Source organism: Leuciscus leuciscus (assembly GCF_965113295.1).
Source record: "Leuciscus leuciscus genome assembly, chromosome: 6".
In the NCBI taxonomy this organism is placed as follows: Eukaryota; Metazoa; Chordata; class Actinopteri; order Cypriniformes; family Leuciscidae; genus Leuciscus; species Leuciscus leuciscus.
This window is the reverse complement of record NC_138730.1, coordinates 12406523-12432276: the sequence shown is the minus strand read 5'-3', so window position 1 is coordinate 12432276 and position 25754 is coordinate 12406523. Positions and strand designations below refer to the sequence as shown.

Sequence of the window (25754 nt, the reverse complement as noted above, 5' to 3'; positions counted from 1 at the left end):
AGAGAGTCCGGGAAGAAGGAGGGGTGCAGCCTCACTTTTCCACATAAAGTAGCGTCGATGGGACGCGAATTTCATCATACAGACAGGGCGGGGTACGGCCTGAACTGATGGGAAAAAATGTGGGTCTTACACAGTTTGCCCAGCTTTAAACTGTCGAACATTGAGCTGTGCTCAGCAAACGCAGCATTCTGAGCTGAACGCATCAGGTCAGATAATACTGGTAGTTTAGACCGACAGCAGCCTGGCCTGCAGGGCGGGAACCTCTAGGTTATAAAACCTTATAAATGTAGACGGGGAGGCCCAGCCTGCCGCCATACAAATATCTTGCAAGGCAATCTCACTTGACCAGGCCCACGAAGAGGCCATGCCTCTCGTGGAATGCGCTCTGACACCCAAAGGGCACTGCATGCCCTTGGAGGCGTATGCCAGCGCTATAGCATCAACTATCCATCTGGATAGGCTCTGTTTCGACGCGGCTAGTCCCTTAGAACGTCCGCTAAACGAAACAAAGAGCTGTTCCGTCTGTCTGAAAACAGACGAGCGAGACACATAAGCTCGTAATGCCCTGACTGGGCAAAGGAGGCTCGCGTCTCTTTCCTCATCAGGGACCGGTAGGGCTGACAGAGAGATAATCTGCGCCCTAAACGGTGTGTTGAGGGATTTTGGAACATAACCGTGCTTAGGTTTGAGTATAACTTTTGAGTCATTGGGCCCAAACTCCATGCACGCCGCGCTCACAGAGAGCGCGTGCAGATCCCCTATGCGCTTCACTGAAGCGAGAGCCAGCAAAAACACCGTTTTGAAAGACAGGTGTTTCAAATCGATTGACTGTAAAGGCTCAAATGGCGCACCTTTCATGGCTTCCAGAACCGTAGAAAGGTCCCATACGGGGACTGAGGGAGGTCTGGGAGGATTCAGTCTCTTAGCTCCTCTAAGGAAGCGGATGACTAAATCGTTCCTTCCTATTGACTGACCAAGCGTTGTTTCTGAGAACGCTGCTATAGCCGCCACATAAACTTTGAGCGTGGAGGGGGCCCTGCCCCCATCCAACAGCTCTTGTAGGAAGGAAAGCACCTCCGTCACATCACAGTTTGTGGGTGACACACTACGGGCTGTGCACCAGCCCGAAAACACTGACCATTTCGAAGAATAGAGTCGTCTTGTAGACGGAGCTCTAGCCTGCGTGATCGTGTTTAATACTCCTTTAGGGAGTCCAACATGTACCCGTTGATGGCCCAGTACTGGCCACGGGGCAGTACTTGCTAACTGCATCACGGCTGGGAACCAAGGTTGGTTTTTCCAGAACGGTGCTACCAGCAGTACTGAGCATCCTTCTTCCCTGATCCGTTCTATCACCTGAGGCACGAGAGAGACGGGGGGAAAAGCATAGAGCGGGCGGCGGGGCCACACATGGGACAGTGCGCTCCTGCTCTTGGAGAAAAATTCTTGACAGTGAGCGTTTTCTTGAGACGCAAACAGGTCTCCTCCTGGCGCTCCCAAGGGAACCTACCTGGCGATTGTAATCATCGATAAGGTAGTGATCCAGTATGTCCCTAGTAGGAACCCAACTTCTCTCCTCCGGACCGTAACCTTCCCAGTCCACCAAGTACTGAAATCCGCGTCCCCTCCGCCTAGAGTCCAGAATACGATTAACCGAATAAGTGGTCTCCCCATCTACGAGTCGCGGTGGGGGAGGAACCGGGACAGGCGGATTAATGTGAGAATGAAACACTGGTTTAATCTTGGACACATGGAAGGCGGGATGAATCCTCCTGTACGCGGGAGGCAATTTGAGGCGGACTGCCACCGGACTAATGACTTTGGTGACAGTAAACGGGCCAATAAATTTAGGTGCAAGCTTATTAGAGACGGTACGCAAAGGAATGTTCTTAGTAGAAAGCCACACTTTTTGACCCACGACGTATACGGGAGGCTTCGACCTGTGGCGATCGGCCTTGGCCTTGGTGCGCGCTCCCACTTGGAGTAGAGTCTCACGGGCTCTAGTCCAAGTACGATGACACCTCTGGACAAAGGCGTGAGCGGAGGGAACCGCAACCTCGGATTCCAGACTGGGAAAAATAGGTGGCTGGTAACCTACACTACACTCAAATGGAGAAAGGCCCGTGGCCGACACTGGCAACGTGTTGTGAGCGTACTCCACCAAAGAGAGTTGCTGGCTCCATGAGGAAGGATTCTTGGACACCAAACATCGCAACACCCTTTCCAAATCTTGGTTGGCTCTCTCGGTCTGACCATTGCTCTGGGGATGAAACCCTGAGGACAGACTAACCGTCGCCCCCAGTAATCTACAAAATTCTCGCCAAAATTTGGACACAAACTGGGGTCCCCTGTCAGAGACCACGTCAATCGGGAGGCCATGTAAGCGAAAGACGTGGTCTACGACGGCTACCGCTGTCTCCTTAGCTGAGGGTAATTTGGGTAAGGGGACAAAATGGGCTGCCTTCGAGAACCGGTCCACCGCGGTCAAAACGACCGTGTTCCCTTGAGAGGGTGGGAGGGCGGTAATGAAATCTAGAGCGATATGGGACCAGGGTCTCGAAGGAACCGACAACGGTTGAAGTAACCCATCAGGAGGTCGATTGGAAGTCTTACCAGTGGCACAAACCGAGCAAGCCAAGACAAAATCGTGAATGTCGCGAGCCATACGTGGCCACCAGAATCGTTGCTTGACTAAAAAACTAGTCCGATTAACTCCTGGATGGCACGCCACGTTGGAACCATGACCCCACTGGATAACGTCGGACCGTAATCCCTCCGGCACGAATAAGCGGCTCGGTGGACACCCGGCGGAGGCGTTACCCCTTCTAAGGCCTTCTGGACCCTCGATTCGATCTCCCATGAGAGTGTGGAAACGACTAGAGTTTCGGGCAAAATGCACTCGGGAGTAGTCGGGCGTGCGGAAAAATCAAATATGCGAGATAGAGAGTCGGGTTTGATGTTCTTAGAACCCGGGCGGTACGAAATAGAAAAATCGAAACGACCGAAAAAAAGTGCCCACCGAGCCTGCCTGGAGTTCAGTCTTTTAGCAGTGCGAATATACTCTAAATTCTTGTGATCAGTCCAGACGATAAAAGGTACCCCTGACCCTTCTAACCAGTGGCGCCATTCCTCCAACGCTAGCTTAACTGCCAACAAATCCCTGTTGCCAATGTCGTAATTACGTTCTGCCGGGGACAACCGATGAGAAAAAAACGCGCATGGATGCACCTTGTCGTCTACAGGGGAGCGTTGGGACAACACTGCACCTACTCCCACCTCTGACGCGTCGACCTCCACCACGAACTGACGTGATGGATCAGGGGCGACAAGAATGGGGGCTGAAACAAAGCGGCCTTTCAGTTTGGTAAACACAGCCTCGGCTGTGTTAGACCACCTGAACGTCGTTCTGGGGGAGGTCAAGGCGGTCAGAGGTGCGACTAGTTGGCTGAAATTGCGAATAAAACGCCGATAGAAGTTGGCGAACCCCAGGAACCTCTGCAGGGCCTTGCGAGAATCCGGGCTTGGCCAATCTACCACAGCCTTGATCTTCTCAGGGTCCATCCGCATCCCCTCAGATGACACGATGTACCCAAGGAAAGGAACTGACTGTGCATGGAATTCGCATTTCTCCGCCTTGACAAAAAGCCCATTCTCTAGCAACCTCAGAAGCACTCGTCGGACGTGTTGCACATGTTCCTGGAGAGAAGAAGAAAAAATCAATATGTCGTCCAGGTAGACATATATGAACTGATCGATCATATCTCGCAACACATCATTGACCAGTGCTTGGAAAACTGCCGGGGAGTTGGACAGCCCGAAGGGCATGACCAAATATTCAAAGTGCCCCCTGGGGGTGTTAAAGGCAGTCTTCCACTCATCCCCCTCCCTAATGCGAACCAAATGATAAGCGTTACGCAAGTCCAATTTAGTGAAGATGGACGCTCCCTGCAACCTCTCGAAGGCTGAAGACATCAACGGCAAAGGATAAGTATTCTTTACCGTGATGTTATTCAACCCCCGGTAGTCAATACAAGGTCGCAGAGAACCGTCCTTCTTCCCCACAAAAAAGAACCCCGCCCCCGCTGGAGAAGAGGAAGGGCGAATGAACTTGGTTGCTAGAGAATCAGAAATGTATTTCTCCATAGCCTCCCTCTCCGGAATAGAGAGTGAATATAACTTGCCCTTAGGCGGAGACTTACCTGGCAGTAGATCTATCGCACAGTCATAGGGACGATGCGGAGGAAGAGAAGCAGCACGAGACTTACTGAACACTTCCTTCAGGTCCAGATACTCCGCGGGCACGTTAGACAAATCCCCTGTTTCCTCCTGAAAAACAGAAACAGGCACAGACGAACAAGCAGACACGAGACAAGACTTATGACATTCCTTGCTCCACTCCAGCACGACTCTATGATGCCAGTCCACTCGAGGGTTGTGTTGAATGAGCCAGGGATGTCCGAGGACGACGGGTGCCAGAGGTGAATCCATGATGTAGAATGAAATAGTCTCAGAGTGGTTACCAGAAGTGATGAGGGTTAATTCTTCAGTGGATAGTGAAATGGTGGGAAGTGTCTGTCCATTTAGAGCGTGAACTGCGATTCTGTGAGTGAGAGGTTTGAGGGGAATCTGTAACTGTTGTGCGAATGAGTGGTCCATAAAATTACCTTCAGCCCCAGAATCCAGAAGTGCTCGACAGTCGTGCTGGTGGACTGACCATCTTAGTCTTACCGGGAGGAGCGTGGAGGTAGATGTAACAGCTGATGAGGTCTTCCTGGCGGAGATCCCACCCGATAGTAGCCTCAAGTTTACTATCGGGCTTGGCCTTTTACCGGGCAGTTGTATGAAAAATGTCCCGCTCCTCCACAATATAGGCAAAGGCCCTGGGACCTCCGCCTCTCCCTCTCCTCCCGGGAAAGCCGAGCTCGACCCACCTGCATGGGCTCGGGATCGTAGACTGGGCTGACCACGTCCCTGCCGTTGGATCTTGAACCGTCGACCCCTCCGAAGGTACGGGTGGACGGGACTCGACGTTCGATCCTGGATAGCCGAGCGTCCACCCGCAGAGCCAAGTCAATCAACCCGTTCAGTGTGGTAGGTAGATCCAAGGCGTAGATCACCTTCTGGACGTGGTCAGCCAACCCATGCAGGAACATATCCCACTGCGCCTCCTCGTTCCAGCCGCACTCCGCCGCCAGGGTCCGGAATTCGATAGAAAAATCTGAAACTGATCTTTCACCTTGACGAAGATCCGCCAATGTCCTGGCAGCCTCTCTCCCCGAAAGCGCTCGGTCAAAGACCTTCTTCATCTCGGCGGAGAGGGTCTGGAACGAGGCGCAGCATGGATGTTGATTCTCCCACACCGCCGTTCCCCAGAGTGCCGCCTTCCCAGTCAGCAAGGTGATAACGAACGCCACTTTGGCCTGTTCCGTACTGAAAGTCTGTGGTTGAAGAGCAAAGTGCATTGAACAACGCGTCAAGAATGCTCTACAAAAAGCTGGTTCACCTGAATAGGTCTCCGGTGTGGGTAGACGAGGCTCGGACTGGGAAGGTCTTGCAGGTGTTGCGGGGGGAACAGCCGGTGTGGGCGGCGCAGCGGGAATCTGTAGGCGATGGATCTGCTGGGTGAGCTCGGACACCTGCGTCACCAGGGCTTGTACTGCGCGACCCGTGTCGCCGATCTCTTGTTGTTGCGAATCCATTCTTCGGATACTGTGATGAATAAACTCTTCCAATGTTCCAGAATCCGCGCTCGCTGCTTCCATTCCGTGGTCAGATCGTTCTGTCATAATGACTAGATGAGACAGGAAGCAAGTGCAAGTATAATTTATTACGGCAACACAGTCAACAGTACAAGCAGATGTGAGATGGGTGACGCAGGGACAAGATGGTCAGGATCCGTGACGAAGTGCTGTGACGGTGACGGTGAGAAGACGACAAAATCCACGAAGAACGGGAACAGGAACACAAGGCAGGAACGGACACCGGAACACCAACACGGAGGACATCAACCAACGATCTGACAAGGATGATACAACAACGGTGAGTATTTATAGAAGAGTGAATTGCTTGCAGCTGGTGAAGTGATGATGATCAGCTGGAGCGGATCAGGTGATGTCATACACACACCCACTGCACACGCGCTCACACAACAACATAAACACGAGACTAAAAGGAACAGAGAATACGTCTACCGTGACACTAACAAAGATAATCTTTTATATAACTGGAGACCAATTACCTTGTTATGTAACGATTATAAATTATTGGCACTTGCCTATGCTAATCGTATGAATGAGGGATTATCACATATTATTGATGAGTGTCAATCAGCTTTCATGAGGGGTAGAAATATACATAATCATACCAGATTGCTACTAGACATGCTTGACTATCGAGATCTCATTGATACTGATGCCTTTATTTTATTTCTAGATTTTTATAACATGTTGAACATGCCTTTTTATTTGAAGTCTTAGATTTTTTAGGTTTTGGGAACAATTTTTGTAAAATAATTAAGATGTTTTATACTGACATATATAGGTCTGTGTCCCTGAATCCTGGTATGACTGTTTATTCTGCCCACCCAATCACTTATCATGCTCATTAATCAAAACGCTAGATACGCATGTAACTGTGGTTCTGTGAATTCTGGATGACCGCCAGAGGCAGTGTAAACACTATGGATTATCGCAGCGCCAGCTAGATAGGTCGAGAGAATATACCAACAAAGTCACGTGGCGTGACGTATGCTGAGCCCTGGAGGTTTATAGGCTACAGTAGCTCAGCACTCTACCTCGGTACGCCTTTCTCGCGCATTCCGAGTGACTGAGAACTCTGGCGGTCATCCAGAATTCACATAACCACAGTTACATGCGTAACTAGCGTTCTGTTTCATTCTTACTGACCGCCAGAGGCAGTGTAAACACTATGGATGACACATTCCAACATAGTCATGAGGAATGCCACCCACCTGATGAAATTAAGGCTGCTCCAGAAGAACCGCAGAACTAACAGCATGATGAGCAGCAACGCTGACCTTATAAAACCGGGCAAACGTGCATGGAGACGCCCAGGTAGCAGCAGTGCAGATATCCACCAGGGAAACTCCTCTAAAAACAGCCCATGAAGATGAGATGGCCCTAGTGGAATGGCAAGTTAGTCCCCAAGGCAGTGGTCTCCCTGCTGCCTTGTAAGCTAGCGTAATGGTCTCTACTATCCAGTTCGACAACCTCTGCTTAGACACTGGAGCACCTTTCTTCACACCACCATAGCAGACAAATAACTGGTCTGACTGTCTAAATTGAACAGTAGAGTTCACATAACACTTCAAGGCACGAACAGGACACAAAAGTTGGGCACTTGAATCAGACCCGGAAGAAGTCTGAAAAGAGGCCAGTTCAATGTGCTGATTTATGAACTGAGGAAGAAGGACCTTCGGAAGAAAAGAAGGATTGGGTCGTAGAACCACCCCAGAGTCATCCGGTAACCAGCGCAAGCACAGTTCGCTAACAGACAGCGCGTGCAACTCACTTACTCGTTTCGCAGTAGCAATAGCTAACAAAAAAGAAGTCTTCAAGGACAACCATTTAATGTCAATGCTTCGCAAGGGCTCAAACTGGGGTGAGCACAGGAATGCAAGCACGAGTGACAAATCCCACACAGGAAAATGAGGATTCCGAGCAGGGTTCAGACGGCACACGCCCTTCAGAAAACTGCAGACAAGACTGTGAGAGCCAAGAGAAGAGCCACCAACTGGAACATGATATGCAGAAATCGCAGCTACGTACACTTTCAACGTGGAAGCTGCTTTTCCTTCCTCCAGTAAACGTTGAAGAAAGCTTAAGATACTCGGAATGTCACATGTTGCAGGATCGAGCCCCTGTTCCTCACACCATGCAGAAAAAAGCTTCCAACGGGAAGCATAAATCTGTCGTGTGGAAGGAGCCCTAGCATTAGAGATGGTGTGAATAACAGCAGGGTCACAACGCTCCAGGGAAGGATTTAGCGCAATGGCCAGACCCAAAGCTGCAGACGAGCCGGGTCCGGGTGCCAGACACTGGCCTCCAGCTGGGAGAGGAGGTCCTTCCTGGGGGGAAGCTTCCATGGATTTCCTGTCAGAAGTATCAGCAACAAAGGAAACCATGGTCTGGCTGGCCACCGTGGTGCCACAAGTAACACTCTGTGCCTGCACAGGGAGATCCTGTGCAACGTCTCCCATAACAGAGGGATAGGTGGAAACGCATATAGCAGGCAGTTCGGCCATTCGTGAGACAACGCATCCTGGCCCAGGAGGGCTGGACACTTCCGTCCTTGCGAACCATAATCGGCAGTGGGTGGTCATCTCTGAAGCAAAAAGATCCACCTCTGCTCTTCCAAATCGCAGCCAGATCTCCTGCACTACATCTGGATGAAGCCTCCATTCCCCTGGATGTACCTGATCCCTGGAAAGAGCATCCGCTGTCTGGTTGCACGCTCCTGGAATATGAGCTGCCCTCAGTGAAGCGAGTTGTGGCTGACACCATGTCAGGATCTCGTGAGTCAGCCGTAAAGACCTGCGGGATCTCGTGCCGCCCTGGTGGTTCAGATGGAACACTGTTGAGGTATTGTCGGACCGAACGAGAACATGGCGGCCTGCCAGAACCGGCATGAAGTACTTTAGAGCCAAAAACACTGCTCTTAGTTCCAGCAGGTTGATATGTTCTGTGGCCTGGATCGGTGTCCCGCAAATACCCCTCCGATTCCACGTTGCCCCCCATCCTGTGAGGGAAGCGTCTGTTGTGACCAACTCCCGACGAGAGGGAACAACACCCAGAGGCACTCCAGCCTTCAGAAACTCTAACTGTCTCCACTGCCTCAACGCACATATGCAACGGTGAGAAATTATAACCAGTCGATGGCGATGCCTGGTGGGATCTAGCCGCAAACTGTTGTTCCATAACTGGAGTGGTCTGAGGTGGAGTAAACCAGGGGGATCACCACTGTAGCCGCTGTTAACATCCCTATCAGTCGTAGGACCACCTCGTACTGCAAAGACACCCCCGGGCGAAAGCGAGCCAAAAGTTTCAGAATGTTCGTCACACGTTCCTGAGACAGGGAGGCAGACATTAAACAGGAATTCAGGGTCATTCCTATGAACGTAGTGGTCTGTGATGGAATCAGACGGCTCTTTTTCTCGTTCACAGAAAACCCCAGCTTCTGCACATGTCTCAAAAGCAGTCTGGAGTCTTGTACAGCCTGCTGCTCTGTTGGGGCACAGAGAAGCCAGTCGTCCAAATAAGGAAGAATACGCATACCTTTCATCCAAAGAGGAGACAGAGCTGCGCTCACACACCTTGTGAAGACGCGAGGAGCAAGGGAAAGGCCGAAGGGTAGCACTTTGAACTGGTAAGCTTGATTCAGGAAACTGAAACGCAGAAACTTTCTGTGATGTACAGCAATTGGGACGTGAAAGTATGCATCTTTCAGGTCGACACTTACAAACCAATCGTCTGCAGTCACAGACCGAAGAACATCGGCTGTGCGCAGCATTCGAAAAGGAAGGACCTCCAGGAACAAATTCAGAAGCCTCAAATCGAGAATTGGGCGGAAACCAGCGTCCTTCTTCGGAACAAGAAAATATGTCGAATAGAACCCGTCTCCCTGAACGAGGGGATGAACTTTTTCTATGGCTCCCTTCTCTAACAGTGAACAAATTTCCAGAGAGAGAGCCACTGCGCGAACCGCGTCTCTGACAATCGTAGGAACAATTCTTGAAAATCTGGGAGGCCGGCGTCGAAACTGTAGAGTATATCCCCTGCTCAGAGTCACCAACACCCAGGGGTCTGCTGTGTTGGATCTCCAGTACTCCAGTTGATCTATTGAAAAACGATCGACTGCCGGCCTGACTGTCTCAGGCTTTATGTGTGCGATTTTTAGTGTTCGCGGGGGGACGCTGACGGGGTCCTCCTGGAAACTGCAGATGAGGTGGGCGAAAAACTCTCGCATCTTCAGGAACACGAGGTCTTTGAGGGGGCTGTGACTGTAGCGTGCCGGCGGAAACGTTGCTCCGATGTGACATAGTGATGTCGGGTCTGAACCGCTGGCATCCTAAAGGAAGGGTTGCGCTGCACCTGTGTCAGTTGACGAGTGGCTTCAGACAGCTCTACCCTCTTTTCCAATAGTTCCGGAACATTTGGACCAAAAAGATGCCGGGAACAAATGGAAGATCTCTCAAGGTTTTCTTACAGTCCTCCGGCAGTCGTGCTTTGGCAAGCCACACTTGGCGGCGGGCTGCCAGAAGCGTGGCTGTAAGACTACCCAGCTCGCGGGTCACATGGCCTGTTGCCAACAGAGCAGTTTGCAGAAATTGTGAAATAGAGGGATCCGCATTTGCAGGTTCCAGCGTACTGGTGGCAGCAAGAAGTAACTGGCAGATTGTGTTTTCTGCTCGAGTAATGTAGGCAACAGATTCATATGCCTTTTTTAGCAAGGAATCTGTACGACCGCATTGCGCACTGGGACATCGCACATTCCCTCGTAGAGCCTCATCAGGAGACACCACCAAGGCTGCCACAGGCTGCTCTATTTCCGGAGCACGACCCACCCCGATAGAATCTGCTTCAGCCATAGATGCTAGCGTTCGAGTAATCTTAGAGCGCCGCTTAGGCGGACCAGAACCAGTGAGAGCATTTGAGAATTCAGCCACAAAATCCTTACATGGTGGCATGGCAAAAGAAGTTGCAGCTGTGGTCTGTCTGAAAAACACATTTGTTTGGGCAGATTGGACAGGTGACTCATCAAGTCCTAGACGGGCAACTGCCATTCGAAGCACAGCCAAAGTATCATCGGAGGAGGACTGGGCTTGTCCAGACGACTGAACTGACCCTCCACTAGACCCCTCTGCTGCTGGGTAACCAGTGAAAACAGCCTGAGGTGATGGTTGTGCAGCAACATCCATAGTAACCCCATGATCGTGAAAAAAGGAATCTGAAGCACTTGTAGAAAGCACATCAAACTCTGAACAATGAGAAAAACAAGGGGAATCAAGAGCTTCTTCCTCAGCTCCCTGATTCTGAACATTCTCATCCTCCTGTGTCATCTTCACTGGTGCAGCAGATGTGACAGGCTGAAGCGAGTGAAGCAGGCGTTTCAGCTCTGCCATCTCAGAAGAAAGCGCCGATACCGTCATAGAAAGTGAACTTTTCTCAACATGTGACTGTTCATCACTTCGCGATTTGGCCTTCTTAGATGGGAGGGGAGCACCAGCCGCCGCCGACGCCCTGCGCTTCCGAGTGCGCGAAGGGGCTACATCTAACTGCCCAAGCTTCACTGTTGAATTAGGGTCTAATTCGGCAAGACGGAGCCGTCGTTCCGACATAGGCAAAAGGCTGCAGTGCATGCACGGGTCCGTGAGAGCCTCTCGCAGATGTTGAACACCCAAACACGACGGGCAGATGTCATGACCGTCATCAGGGAGAAGATTATTAGGGCACAGCTTACAAGTCAGTGGAAAACCAGTGGCGATCGAGCTGTGAGCCATAGTTACTCGCTAATAACACCCTCGGAAATGACCGTAAGGTTAAGTTAAGCGGGATGAAAAAATAATAAAAATAAAATAAAACTATTACCTCGGATGAACCGACAGGTAATACCAACAAATATCTCACGAAAAAGAGAAAATGTCTAAAATGGCCGGCGGATTGAACCGAGGAACAAGAAAAGTGAGTAGATCTGTCAGCGGGAGACCGTTAACTCATAGGCGCGGAAAAACACAAGCCACCGGATTGCACCGAGAGGCACAGTGTTACCGACGAAGCAATATAAATTCAAATAGAAAAACAGAACTCACCAAGCGCTATTAATTTACTCCAAATCCTTGAAATGGCGTAGACGCGCGCTGTCACAGCTTGTGAGGACGAATCTCGCTGCTCTTGTAAGCTGCACTTGACAGCGCGAATAATCACTCAACCAAATACAACCTATCTCAACCAGGCGAGAAAGCGAAAGAGGTAGAGTGCTGAGCTACTGTAGCCTATAAACCTCCAGGGCTCAGCATACGTCACGCCACGTGACTTTGTTGGTATATTCTCTCGACCTATCTAGCTGGCGCTGCGATAATCCATAGTGTTTACACTGCCTCTGGCGGTCAGTAAGAATGAAACAGAACCCCGATTTGCATGGGATCTCAATATTTGAAAAGGAATTTAAAATTAGTCAATTTGCAGATGACACAGCAATCCTTTTAAGAAATAAATTCATGGTTGATGTTGCCCTTGATTCAGTCTCGATTTTCTCTAAAGCTTCAGGATTAACCCTCAATATTAAAAAATGTGAGCTACTTCCCATTCACTCATCAACGGATTCCATTATCTCTTCAATCGAGGTTAAATCTGAAGTAACCAATTAATAGATATGAAGAAATCTTTGAGTCGATGGCTTACCAGAGACCTCACTATCTTTGGTAGAGTTACTCTATCTAAAACAGAAGGTATTTCCAAAGGAATTTATCCATGTCACTCCCTGTATGTTTCTTCCGGTAATATTAAGAAAGCCAATTCAATTATTTTCCAATTCCTGTGGAAAAATAAAACCCATTATATTAAGAAATCACAGCTCGTTAAAGAGTATGACATGGGTGGTATCAAAGCCTTGGACTTTGAATTAATGTGTGGGACCTTTAAGATTAACTGGTTGAAAACATATTTATCACAACCAGATTCTATGTGGTTTCACATACCTAGACATCTATTAAAAAAGTAGGAGGGCTTGATTTTCTTTTGCAATGTGATTTTGAGGTGACCAAATTCCTGTTAAATGATCAGACTTCCACAAACAAATTCTCCAAATGATATTCACCCATAACTTTTCTCCACATGGATCCACCTTATGGAATAATAGGGTCATTATAATCAATAGGAAATCATTGTTCAGGTATGATTGGTATGAAAAGGGCATTGTGTTTGTGAATGACGTTATAGATGATAATGGTAACTTCTTGAAATATAAAGATTTCTTAGACAAATATAATTTAAACTGTACAAATAGAGAATACAATAAGATCTGTAAAGCAATACCTGTAGCATTATTACAGTCAATTCAAAGCACATTGTTATATACAAGAATAAGACCCTTACCAACATTACCAAATTTAGTTATTAATGATTGTACTTTAGTTGACAATAGTAATAATACATTTATTAATGATGCTTTGAAATCTAAATTGTTTTTTTGTTTTTAACAGAGGATTGTGCGTACAGGTTCCGAATATGGTTGCATTGTCCATAGAAAAAAACACATTTTAAATTCATTAATTGGCCCATTTACCCAAAAGTCAAAGAGACTCACTTTAAAATAACCTTTAAGATATACCCGGTAGCTGACTTTCTTAGAAAAAGATTCAAATTTGATGTAGACCCTTGTGTATTTTGTGAGATGGCTGATGAGACTCTGGAACACATGTTTTTTTTTTTTTTGCCCAGTGTCCAATAGCTTCTGGTCCCAGCTACATAATTGGCTGTCACTTAAGATTGATATTATCCTCTTATGATCCTGACGTGATGTCAGCGTCTTGAAATTAGCAGTTTTTTAACCATGCAAGTATCCAAGCTGATGTGTAAAAACATAAATGTACATTTAAGGCAATACATATAGATATTGTACACCTAAAACAACACTACTTTTTTTTTTTTCTGAATCCTGTGCTTGTGAGGCTAGCCTATGTGTTTTACTTTCAAAGAGCAGACATACTGTAGCCATACAGACATTCAATAGTCTTAACTTGACCAATATATTCATTTTAACTAGTTTTTATTGTACATTTTATTGCCTAATGAACAATGTTCACACAGTCCATAAAAAACACTCCAAATTAATAAATGTATTTTTATTTTTTACTTTTTGCAATAATCTTTAATTTAAAAAACAGATCCAGATCCAGGAGGTTTTCATAAATATAAATATTAGATTTAAAAAAATGTAACACTTGAAACAGAAAAGGCAGTACAATTTCTGAGCTCAGTGGTGACTGGGACACTTGATGGCGAAAAGTGTGAGAAGACATAGAGGCTGGTCTATTCAATTACACAAGATGTGTGTCGAGCAGCAACTAACAGCAAGTGGAAACTCCCAAAGCACATCCTCCTATATACCACACTTCGACACCTCTATTGAAGCAAACAGGTGAGTTATAGGTTAATTTACTGCTTACGAGGTCCTACATTGTCAATGCTGAACTCTTTTTGATACAAGTATTTGATTTTGATATTTACTAAAGCAATTTTCTGTCTTTGTAGCTCACAACCATCCTTTCATGACTAGGACACTCAGAAACATATGACTTCAGTATGGAACTTGAGACAGCAATGGCCAAGACTTTTGATGACATTTCCACCCACCTGACCCCTATATCTACTCAATAAAATTGTGGCAACAGATTACAAGCAATATTATTAATTCAATTTAACAAATTAGAATTGAGTAATAATTAATCAAATTAATTCCTTAAAAGTTAACCATTTAAAATTAGTAAAATTTACAAAAAAAAGTTTTAAACAAAAATATCTGAATAACAGACAGACGTCAAAGATGAATTAAGAACTCTTTATTTTTTATTGCCAACATTGAAGACACCTGATGTTAACAAGCAGAATCACTGAAGGAGAAAAACGTCATTTCAAAAGGTGATCTGATGGTGTTGGCTGTGTTTTACTGTAACATAATCATTATTTCACAATCATTTGACCTGAATCACTGAACTCATATAGAGCCCAATTTCTGAGTTAGGTTTACTTTATTAATTATAGCAGCACTGTCCTTGTACAGCATCATATTTTTTGCCTTTTCAATGAAATCCAAATGATCAAATCAATAAAAATTAAAATATATAAAAAAAATTTTAGGCACACACAGAAATCAAGAAATATTACAACAATATAGCATAACGAAAGAATTTTAAGCATTTTTTTTTTTGTGGGCTGGTCATTGGGAACACCACAAGTGTTGACTTTGTTCAATATTGTACAAATTAAAAGCATTTCAAAACAAACTTCCTACATTAAAGTACACTAGTGTGCTAAGTTGTACAGAATATTTTTTAATTGTATTCAATGTTGCCAAAAATCAGTTCCGAAAAGAAATACAAAAACTGTCCTAATTGAATGAAAACAAGCTGACAAAAAGATTGAAATCCAACATTTGATGATAATATAGGGTAATGAGAGATTTAAAAGCAACATTTTGTTGGATGGTCATTTTTGACCGAGAACATCTCAAGTGTAACAAGGGGAAATCACAAAAATGTACAAAAGTTCTCAAAAAATGTGGGAGAAGTAGGCCTACTTATACCCTGGGTGAGTAAAGTCAGTAAGTTTTAGTCCAACGTGATAACGTTAACTAGAATTTTTGGGTTAATAAAATCCTCTTTGGGTTAAAATGACCGAACACAACCTAAGGGTTAATTCCGATCTTCATTCAGTTTGATTTGATATCGATTAATCTAGATAAACTGTCTATCATGTACAATTCATGTCGAAAAATTTTTTCTCAATTAATGTTGTAAACTACAGAGTAGAGAGAATTCTGTCAGTTGGTACATTAGGCCTATTATAATATTAAAAGTTAAAATGAACAACTGATTTGTACCAATTAAACATTTGTATCAATTAACAATTAATTTAAATTGCACATAAGAGAGTTTTCATAATTATAAAGTTATAATACACTTTTAAAGACATTATTATATTTCTACACCAAATTGTTGACTTCTTCTAAACTGTTATGGACACTTTTGATAACATGGACTTTTAGAAAATAAAATTTCTACAATCACACTTGAATTATAAAAAAATTTCTGAAACAACACAAATATTTCCACCATGATTTCAAATGTATTCTGCGGTAGAAATGATGGCGTGGTAGAAATAAAATGTCAGAATCGTTTTACAACAAGTGTTTGTTTCCTAAACTGAACTTTTTTAACTGAATTCTTGATGTACTTGATGTTATCAAAACGGGGCAACATACAAGATCAGAGAGCGTGGTGTAAACAACCTTCTTCAATACACAATGAAATTATATGATCACTGATATGACAAAATTACAGCCTGATAGGAGATTGTGTACAAAATACTTGAATTGTGCTTGAAATACTTGCTCTTCACTAATAACACTGTTATCTCCTTGGTAACCTACACAAACTTTTGATCAAATTGTAGTTTGGCAATATTGTTGGTTGTGATGGAAGTGACAACACTGATTGACTGATGGCACCAAATCCAAGTCAGAAGTGGGAATATCCAAGGAGAAACTTGTCCCACTTTCAAGCTCAGTGCGTTCCAGTCAATCACACCACAAGATGGGGCCATTTCATGTTCTGCCAATTATTGCAAAATCACAAATATAAGCAGTGTTCATATTGTCCCAAAATTAGTACATGTCATTTGTTATCCAAAACTTTTAAACCATAATGTCAAATATAATGGTATTAACTACCAGTATGTAATAGTTTTCAAATTCCTGTATTTTATATTCCACACAAACCGATTCGTACAATCCTGCAAAACCCCAGTCCTAGGACACTTTTACTTTTCAATTCTGTATTTGTATTATTAACTTTTAGGAAGGATTCATTATTTTAATTATTTTAATTTAGTTGATTTTCTCCTTACCAACACATAACCCTAAACATAACGACTGGTGACCCTCTTGAAAATATTAACCTATTGCAGGATTACACTGTTGTATAAACCAGCTCTCTATGCTCGTTGGTCGCCGCCATAAAGTCAAGTGACGCCTCATGAAGGGGTATGCGGCACAAGTCTGGAATGCAGCACAAGTCCTTAAGTATAGTGACTATCCTGAGATGGGACGGCAAAGGCAGACAGGGAAAAGCATTTAAAAATATCACATCATCATTAGTATAATGAAATAATCATCATTTTTATGTTGCAAATTGTGTATTTAGTCAGAATACACAGCTAGATTTAAACAGCCATCAATGGAGAAAGATTCTTTTGCCCGCACAGTTTGTAGTAATGACATCTACCAGCAGGGGCTAAAGACCTGTTTACACCAATAACAACAACTATAAATGAACAAAAACAAAAACTATAACAAATATTGTTATATAGCATTTAAATCCTTTAAACCCATATGGATTCTGCTTGGCTGTCATTATTATTATTATACCAGCTGGAAAAATCATATTGTTCCTCTGTCATTATTATTATAGCTGTGGTGTGGATTTCCATACTGTTGTAGAATTAGACCGATTGTTACAGCTTTATTATTGTTATTTTGAGACATCCTCAAATTCATGTTAATTTTCAATTCAACTTTTATAATTTGCAATGAAAATATATCTTTCTAAATTACATTACAAAATGTCTCAGTGGACTCAGACTCATTTGTAACGTATGCACTCAAATTTGGAATACAACATTGTTTTTAATTATGCAGAAAATGTATTTATTATTGGGCTACTTATTCGTGACACTCTTGTCACAACACTGGTTTACTACATGACATTTTGAACAATATGGAAAAGAGATGTGACATTCCTTGGTGTGGAACAGGATACGAGACAGGATAAGATGCACAAAGGAGGGAGGTGGGCTTCCAGGGGTTATCCATGGGGTAGCTATAGTCCATTAAAACTCATTACAGAAGCACGTGATGGCTTATGCACCTGTATGAAATATTTCCATCTAATTATATTGTATATTGACAGTGAGATTTAAAAACAACACATTGCTTTCCTCTTCTCAGTAAAGCCAATATGAAAGAAAATCATGGTAAATCATTACCACTTGCAAACAGTATCACAGACCATAAAACTGACACGGTCTTAAAAATCAACATCAGCAATGCAATGATGAACAATTACATAATTTGTATAATATTGATATTCTTATTTATAAATGATTCATATTGCTAGATACAAATTGGTGTTTGTGTCCAAAAATAGGAAAATTAACAAATTATTGTTATTTTTGTCTGTGCTGTTCAGACACCGTCCTTGGAAAAGCATGTATCACACACTGTTTCATATCCCTCTATGGCTTATGTAACACACATACAAAAATGTCCAGGTCACAGTTCACTCCGAAATCCAAACGAAAATAAAATAAAATAAAATAAAATAAAATAAAAAAAAATAAAAAAAAATAAAATAAAATAAAATAAAATAAAATAAAATAAAATAAAATAAAATAAAATAAAATAAAATAAAATAAAAAAAAATAAAATAAAAAAATAAAATAAAATAAAATAAAATAAAATAAAATAAAAACTATATCTGCAAAATTAAGTTAAGATTTTTTGCATTGCGACATTTTGGCATGAAAATTACCCCTCCCCCATTTGCATACTTTGTCAATTAATCAATCAATCAATAGTTAGGTACAATGTACTTACTGTGTTCATGTTGTACTGCAAAACAGGGTTACACATTATTGGTAACACTTTATTTTACAGTGTCCTTGTTACATATGTTACATGTACTTACCATAGTAATAACAGTAAATTATTCATAATTACATGCAACTAACCCTCAACCTAATCCTAATCCTACCCTAACCCTATAGTAAGCACATGTAGTTAATTATTATTACTCAGTACTTAAATATATAATTACACTGTAACAATGACACCTTAAAGTAAAGTGTAACCACGTTATTTTAAGGTGTCTGTGTTACAGTATAATTACACATTTAAGTTCTGAGTAATAATAATTTACTACATGTACTTACTATAGGGTTAGAGTTAGGATGAGAGGTTGGTTTAGGGTTAGTTGCATGTAATTATGCATAATTTATAGTTATTGTTACATGTAACGTGTAACAAGGACACTGTAAAATAAAGTGTCACCCAAAACAGTTCTGCTGCTATTGAGGTGGGATACGGGTAAAGTTAGGGACAGGTTTGGTGGCATGGGTGGCTTTAAAGCCCAAAGTATACTTGGCCTTTCAAAGTGTACTCCATTTGACGTGTACTGTCGGTCGATCTCTCAATAAGAGATATAACCCCTTTACACATCTTTATAATCCTTTAGGCCAGAGTTGAACAAATGCATGTACTTTCTAACCTCCTCGTATAATCTTTCATCCATTTTCCAGACAGCAATCAAAAAGAGCAAGAGATTTTAAATGTATCATACATTTAAACAGCCAAACCGAGCTGTTAAGGTTAAAGGTCATTTTATGAAACAGGTTTTGCATTATCATGTTTTCTCTAAACAGAAGTTCTATTCATCTTTACAGCCAAAAACAATGATCAATGAGCTCTGTAGTAACCAGTTATATCTAAGCTCACTGCTCACAGTCATACACCACACTTATGCCATTTTGCTTATATGTAATCACATATTTAAAATACTATTGTTTAACACCCCAGTGTGTTAAATAAAATAACATTTTAAAATGTAAAACATTTAAAAAACGTATATTGGAGACGTTGGACAGGCTCCAGCATTCCCAGCACTGCAAGATCGATGGATGGATCGGTTGTACAAGCTGAGCTAAATATATGTTAAATGTCTCGACTTTGCCCACAGAAATATTTAGATTTTTTCAATTGCTCTGTAATGTGAAAAAAACGATGAAAGACCTTTAATCTGTAGTATAAGTAGAGAAGGTTTAATACATTTACCTCTGCTTTCACAGACGAGGCTTAAGCTAGTCTCAGACTGAAATGCATGTTTGAGCTGTTTTAACTGAAAGCAACTTACTCTGATACAGTATATCTTAAAATATGGCAGTGTCTTTGTTTTGTCTCAAGAAGCCCATCAGTAATGTTTTTTTTTTTTTCTAAGGCACGTTTATAAAAGCTACTTAAATGTCCTAATTGAACTAAGGCCTAATCCTGGCTTAATCTAAGCCCTGTCTGTGAAACCTGGCCTTATTCATTTAGCAGATGCTTTTCGAGGTGACTTAGAAATCACACAGTATTCAACAGTAAGATGTGTGGCCTGCCATACACCACAGATGTGCATTTAAAAAAAAAATGAATTTAGCACTTTTGAATAAGCAGTAAAAGAAACAAAATTTGTTATCGACTAATTATAGTACATATATTGAAAGCTAAATGTTAAACGTTTAAGATAGCACACTAAAAAAATATATAAAAACTTGATATTGAAATGTGCTTTTTTGTTTTGTTTCACGAGTTCACATCTACATATAATTAGTACAATAAGTTCATGCGTATTTGGCGTGCTGTCCGGGGGGAGGGCTCCGAGCTCGGAGTTAGGCCCGAACCCAGAGTACTCCCCCCAGTTGGTAAGTGTAGATGGAACTGGAAGTGAGAAGATGGGGTGGAGGAGGGATGCTGACAAACTTTCAATGAACAGAGATAGGTCTGCTGTGAATTTATACTCTGTCATTGAGTTCATTACTGATTAATCTCCAGCTGTGCATAATTTGGTTAATTATCTGAACCTGCTCCTCCCGAACTTTGTTAATAAAACATCATTTTGTTTTCTAGTCTGTAATTTTGTAGAAATTGTATTTCCTGTTCCTTTTCCTGTTTCCCCTTTGTGATTTCCTGATTGTTCCCACCGGTGTCTTGTTAGCCCTTGTATTTACAGCCCTCGTTTCCCTACACCTTGTTGAGTTTTGTTTGAGTTTTTTCTCTGTCAATGAGTTTCTATTATAATGGTTCATAGTTCAAGTGTAGTCTAAGTTTGGTTCTGTTTATTTTGTATCTCTGTCACTATCTGTAAAATAAGCTGCACTTAGGTTTAGTTTTGTTTTACAGTCAGAAGATTGTGTGATGGTTGCTCACATTTTAAAACACAGCAGGCTTGTTCAAAAATATTACACCCCAAGAAATACATTATTGATTCAAAAAAATCTTATCGAGATTGATATATTTGATTGATATGTAGTGCAAATGTTCATTTCAAATAGAAAATCTCAACTAATATTTAAGCTTTTTGTCATTTGACTTTCATTAGTAATTTGAAGAAAAACTTCTTATATTTTAGATTAAACATCCTGAAGTTTAATTACAAAAAACAACATCATAGTGTACACATAATACAATACAGAGTGAAGTTCACAAAAAGTGAATCTAAATTTTGAAAGCTTATATGTGAAATTTAAAAAAATAGTGAAAAACTGTATAATTTTCCTGAGGTACATACTGTTTCACTAAATAAGAGTAAAAACATTAATACAAAACTCAAATCAGTCAATACAAAATGCCAACTGTCCTTTTGAGCAACTACATAAATGGTTTTACATTTGCAACTCCACACTGTCATATAGTAAATTTAAAATGAATGCTATTTCCCTGTAGGGAAAGGATATATTTACAGATATTTTCTGGTCTTGATGAATATCATTCACTAAATATGCCGAGTATTGCATCACTTTGAAGACATCTCTACAGCAGGGGGGTCGTCAGTACCGTTGACCTCATAGTCTGTGTTTGGGCCGGAGACCAGCACTCTCACGCGCTCAGGGAAGTCGTCCAGTTTAGGGAAGAGCAGAAAGTCATAGACCAGCGCGGCTGCCACACCTCCACACATAGGGCCGACCCAGTACACCTGAAAACAGTGAAGAAATCATTTCAAACATCCTTTAGGAACAGTATAAAAATATTTGCGTTTATGGAAGGACATCTTATGGTAATATCATAAACAACATCTGAGGGTGCATGCCAGTGCTACACTTTTTCTGATTTGTTGTCAATGCTAGAGATTGGTTGCATATCCTTGTTAGTTTGGTTCCCAAATATGACTCAAGTTCTACTCAAATGTAAGTATGCAGTGTAATTAGTAACGCAGCCTGAATCATAATTATACACTGTTTGTTCATTGGCCAGAGGAGAATTGAGCGACTGAGTCTGGTTTCTCCCAAGGTTTTTTCCTCCATTCTGTCACTGATGGAGTTTTGGTTCCTTGCCACTGTCGCCTCTGGCTTGCTTAGTTGAGGAAACTTAATATTCAACGATATTATTGATCTGACTACACTGACACTGTTGTATGAGAACTGAACTGAGCTGGACGATGACTTCTTTTTTGTAGAAGTACTTTATAGATAAAATGAACTAATTTAATAATTGATGATCTTTGCAATGGAACTGAATCAACACTGAACTAACTTCAGCTGAACAAGTCGAAACGCATTATTTTCCTGTTATCACTGTAAAGCTGCTTTGAAACAATCTGTAATGTATGAAGCGCTATATAAATAAAGGTAACTTGACTTGACATCAGATGTTCTTAATAGCACATCTCTTCTCAACAAGCCACACATTTTAAGGTATCATTCATGTCCGTACCAAACATACTTCAGGTAAGCGGTTTGTTCATACACTCTCAGAAAATAAAGTACATAATTGTACCTCTAGGGGTACAATGGCTTGTCACTGGGGCTGTACCCTCAAGGGTACAATATTGTACCTTAACCTTTAAAAGAAACGGTACATATACCTTTTAATGCATTTTGACCCTCAAATAGGTACATATACCTTGAGGTCCAATAATAAGCCCTATGGGGTACGTTAGTGTAGATTGTACCTTGGGGGACAGAAATGGACTCCTACTGTACCCCTATTTCTGACAGTGTATCACTAACCCTAGAAAGCACATACACATCTGATAAACATCTTAAAAGACATTTCTATTCAACATTATATAGCAAATGAGCAAATTCTCTACATCTGAGGTAAAATACCGGATGAAAACATGCACTTTAAATAGTAATCTCTGCCATGAACATGTGCTATCTGCGACCCTGAGTACACTAAGAAACCTTTAGCAAACAATACACAAACATGACTAAGTTAAAACTAAGTTAACTATAGATTATTCTTGACTAGGCATTCATCTAAAACAATATCATTGTTACTCATTAACTATAAAAGTTCAACATTAGCTGATTCTGTCTTCTGATAAGATCCTGAAAGGTTTACAATTAACATCTGCATTCTCTAGATATGTTCAGATAGCATGTATTAATTTGCAAAGGTGAAAACAGAAATGTAATTTTACCCAGTGGTTGGTAAAATCTCTCAGAATTACTGCCGGACCAAAGGATCGAGCTGGATTGATTCCACATCCCGTGAAACTGATCTACAGAAAGACAAACAAAAGAGGATGGAGACAATGTTGGGGGTCATGGGAGATTGAGCGCAAATTTTTTTAATTGGTTGGGCTACTTTATTTACATTTTTCCTAAAGCAGAAACTGATTTACATAGCTAAACATTGCTCTGTTTGTGTGATGTTGCTTTTTATATTCATATGGTAACCCTGGCAATATTTACAACAGTTACAGGAATGCTCATGCAAAGAAAAAGTAGCAGTAGATGTCTGAATGCTGATTACTCACGGCTGTCAAATGTCCCAGGCAAACGCTGAGGCCGATGGCCAGAGGGGCGGAGCCTGACACATCCCGCCTTCTTTTGTCTGTGGTTGCTAAGACACACAACACTAGCTGGAAGGTAGCGAAGAGTTCAATACCAACACCTTGACCTGCAGAGATATCGCTGCTGATCTGTAGTAAAAATAAAATATATATATATAAATAAATACAAAAATTTTATTAATTAAATTATATATATATATATATATATATATATATATATATATATATATATATACACACACATAGTAAAAGTTTATTTGAATGCATGGACATCACAACTACAGTAGTCAACATTTGAAGTGGATCAAAAAAGTTCATCAAAGCTGTCCTAAGACAAGACCGGGTATAAATTCATGTATAACTTTGATGAAAGGTTATGATCCACTTCAAATGTTGACTACTGTATATATATATATATATATTATATAGAAAAACTTAAAGCAGAAGAAACACTCAGAGACTCATTTTATGATGTATAAGCAAGATGTAATTAAGTTAGAAATAGTTTTTAGGTCAGAGGACAGCGCTCTGATGTCACTCAGCAATAACAACATGACATTGACAGCCAGCAGCTTTAGCAAAGCAAATAAGTACATTACGCCTTCTTGAAATGTTCAGAAAGTATATTCACTAGAAAGAACACTGCCTCTGAACAGCCATGATAAGTTTATCATCAGATCTTGTCTGCCCACACGCCCATTCATAGTGACGGATTCTAACGTGTGGGTTTCTCTGTTTACCGACTGTTATTAAGTACATTTCTAACATTTTAATATATACTGTAATTTAAACCAGAGTAGTACATTACTTTCAGTATACAGAAAAAAGTGGGATTTTTTTTGTTATTCGAACCTTAAAATTACTTCTGTTGGATTAACCCATAATGATTTGTTCATAATATTGACTTGACTTAAAATAGTAAAAAACAAATTTAGGTAACACTATATTTTACTGTGTCATTGTTACAAATATTACATGTACTTACCATAGCAATAACAGTAAATTATGCATTTACAAGTTACAAATAGTTTATTACAAATAGTTACAAGGAAAGAAGGACACATTTTGAATTTTGGGTAAAACTTTATTTTACAGTGTCCTTGTTATAGCAATAACAGTACATTTTAGGGTTAGGGTTTGGTTGAGGATTAGTTGCATGTATTTATGCATAATTTACTGTTATTACTATGGTAAGTACATGTAATATGTAACAAGAACACCATAAAATAAAGTGTTACCCAAAATTCAAAATGTGTCCTTCTTTCCTTGTAACTATTTATTAATCCATGAAATTAAAACAAATTTAATCCATTTCTAGACTTGGCTTATTCCAGTAAAGACAGTTCAAAGTTGTAAGTGAACTGAACAGGGACTAAGAGAAGAACAGGTGACTTAGCAGAGATAAGAAGGATCCGCTCACTCACCGTGTTCAGCCCCAGGGTGTCCCCTTTCGTGACGCCATACACAATGCCACTCGCCAACGCTGCACCGAACATCTGGGCCACGATATACATCACAGCCTTCAGCAAGCTGATCTGACAGCTGGCCAGCAAGCCCAGCGTCACAGCTGGATTCAGGTGAGCTCCACTGATGTGACCGAGGCTTTGGGCAAGAGTGGCAATGGACAACCCGAATGCAAGTGCCACCTTGACCTCCTGATCTGGTTTGTCATTGTTGGTGTTTCCAACTGCAGCTGTAATGCTCAGGAAGATGAAAAGGGTCATGCCGACCAGCTCAGCCAAAACAGCCCTCCAGAACGCCTTGCTCTTTAGCTCCTTCATGACTGGCAGCTCTGGGCACTCTCAGCTGTGTGAAGGAGAGGATTTCTGTGGGCACTAAGTACATTTCTCTGCCAAAAGAGAGTATTTATAGGGCAGGTCCTACTAATGAAACAGGAGGCGGGTTTAAGCTTCAGGAGCAGAAAGAGTGAGTGAGAGAGAAGAAAAAAGGCAGGCGAAACTAATGAGACATCTTTAGTTTTTTCCCTGCTTCTTAACTCTTGTTTCATTGACACTAAGTATCTCAGAGAAGTGCAAGATCTGAGCTTATTTAAACATAAATTTCCAGTTGATTTGAGTGCTATGAGCAGCTCAACTATAAAAATAATATTAGTAATTTCATCAAAGCTATATTTGGAGATTACGCATTACAGATTACAGCTCTGCACACTGAATTTTCAAGACCATGAGAAACATGAATTCATTCAGGTGTGACCACACTTTTGGCTGGGCAGTTTTTCCTTGTCAAAGAAATACTGTATGTAATTTTCAGTAGTGGGATGGGTGTGTTGAGTTTTCATGTTTTATGGGAACTTTCCATAGATATGATGGTTTTATACTGTACAAACTTTATATTCGGTTCCCTTACCACTAAACGTACCCATCACAGATTACTTTCTGCATTGTTA

At 41.9% G+C, this 25754-nt stretch overlaps 2 protein-coding genes across 2 annotated transcripts; both read right to left on the bottom strand.

Moving 5' to 3' along the window:
* Positions 1-6979: 6979 nt before the first annotated feature.
* On the bottom strand, positions 6980-8701 carry LOC309500524 (uncharacterized protein; the record flags this gene model as incomplete). Its single annotated transcript, XM_082172133.1, has 2 exons — positions 8435-8701; positions 6980-8185 (listed from the first exon to the last, which is right to left on the bottom strand). The coding sequence occupies exons 1-2, from the start codon at positions 8645-8647 to the stop codon at positions 6980-6982; spliced, it is 1419 nt and encodes a 472-aa protein (XP_082028259.1). The 5' UTR covers positions 8648-8701.
* Positions 8702-20444: 11743 nt separating this feature from the next.
* Positions 20445-25200, bottom strand: aqp1a.1 (aquaporin 1a (Colton blood group), tandem duplicate 1). Its single transcript, XM_082171832.1, has 4 exons — positions 24772-25200; positions 23312-23476; positions 22973-23053; positions 20445-21523 (listed from the first exon to the last, which is right to left on the bottom strand). Exons 1-4 carry the CDS (start codon positions 25126-25128, stop codon positions 21344-21346), a joined length of 783 nt encoding a protein of 260 aa, XP_082027958.1. The 5' UTR covers positions 25129-25200; the 3' UTR covers positions 20445-21343.
* Positions 25201-25754: the final 554 nt, after the last annotated feature.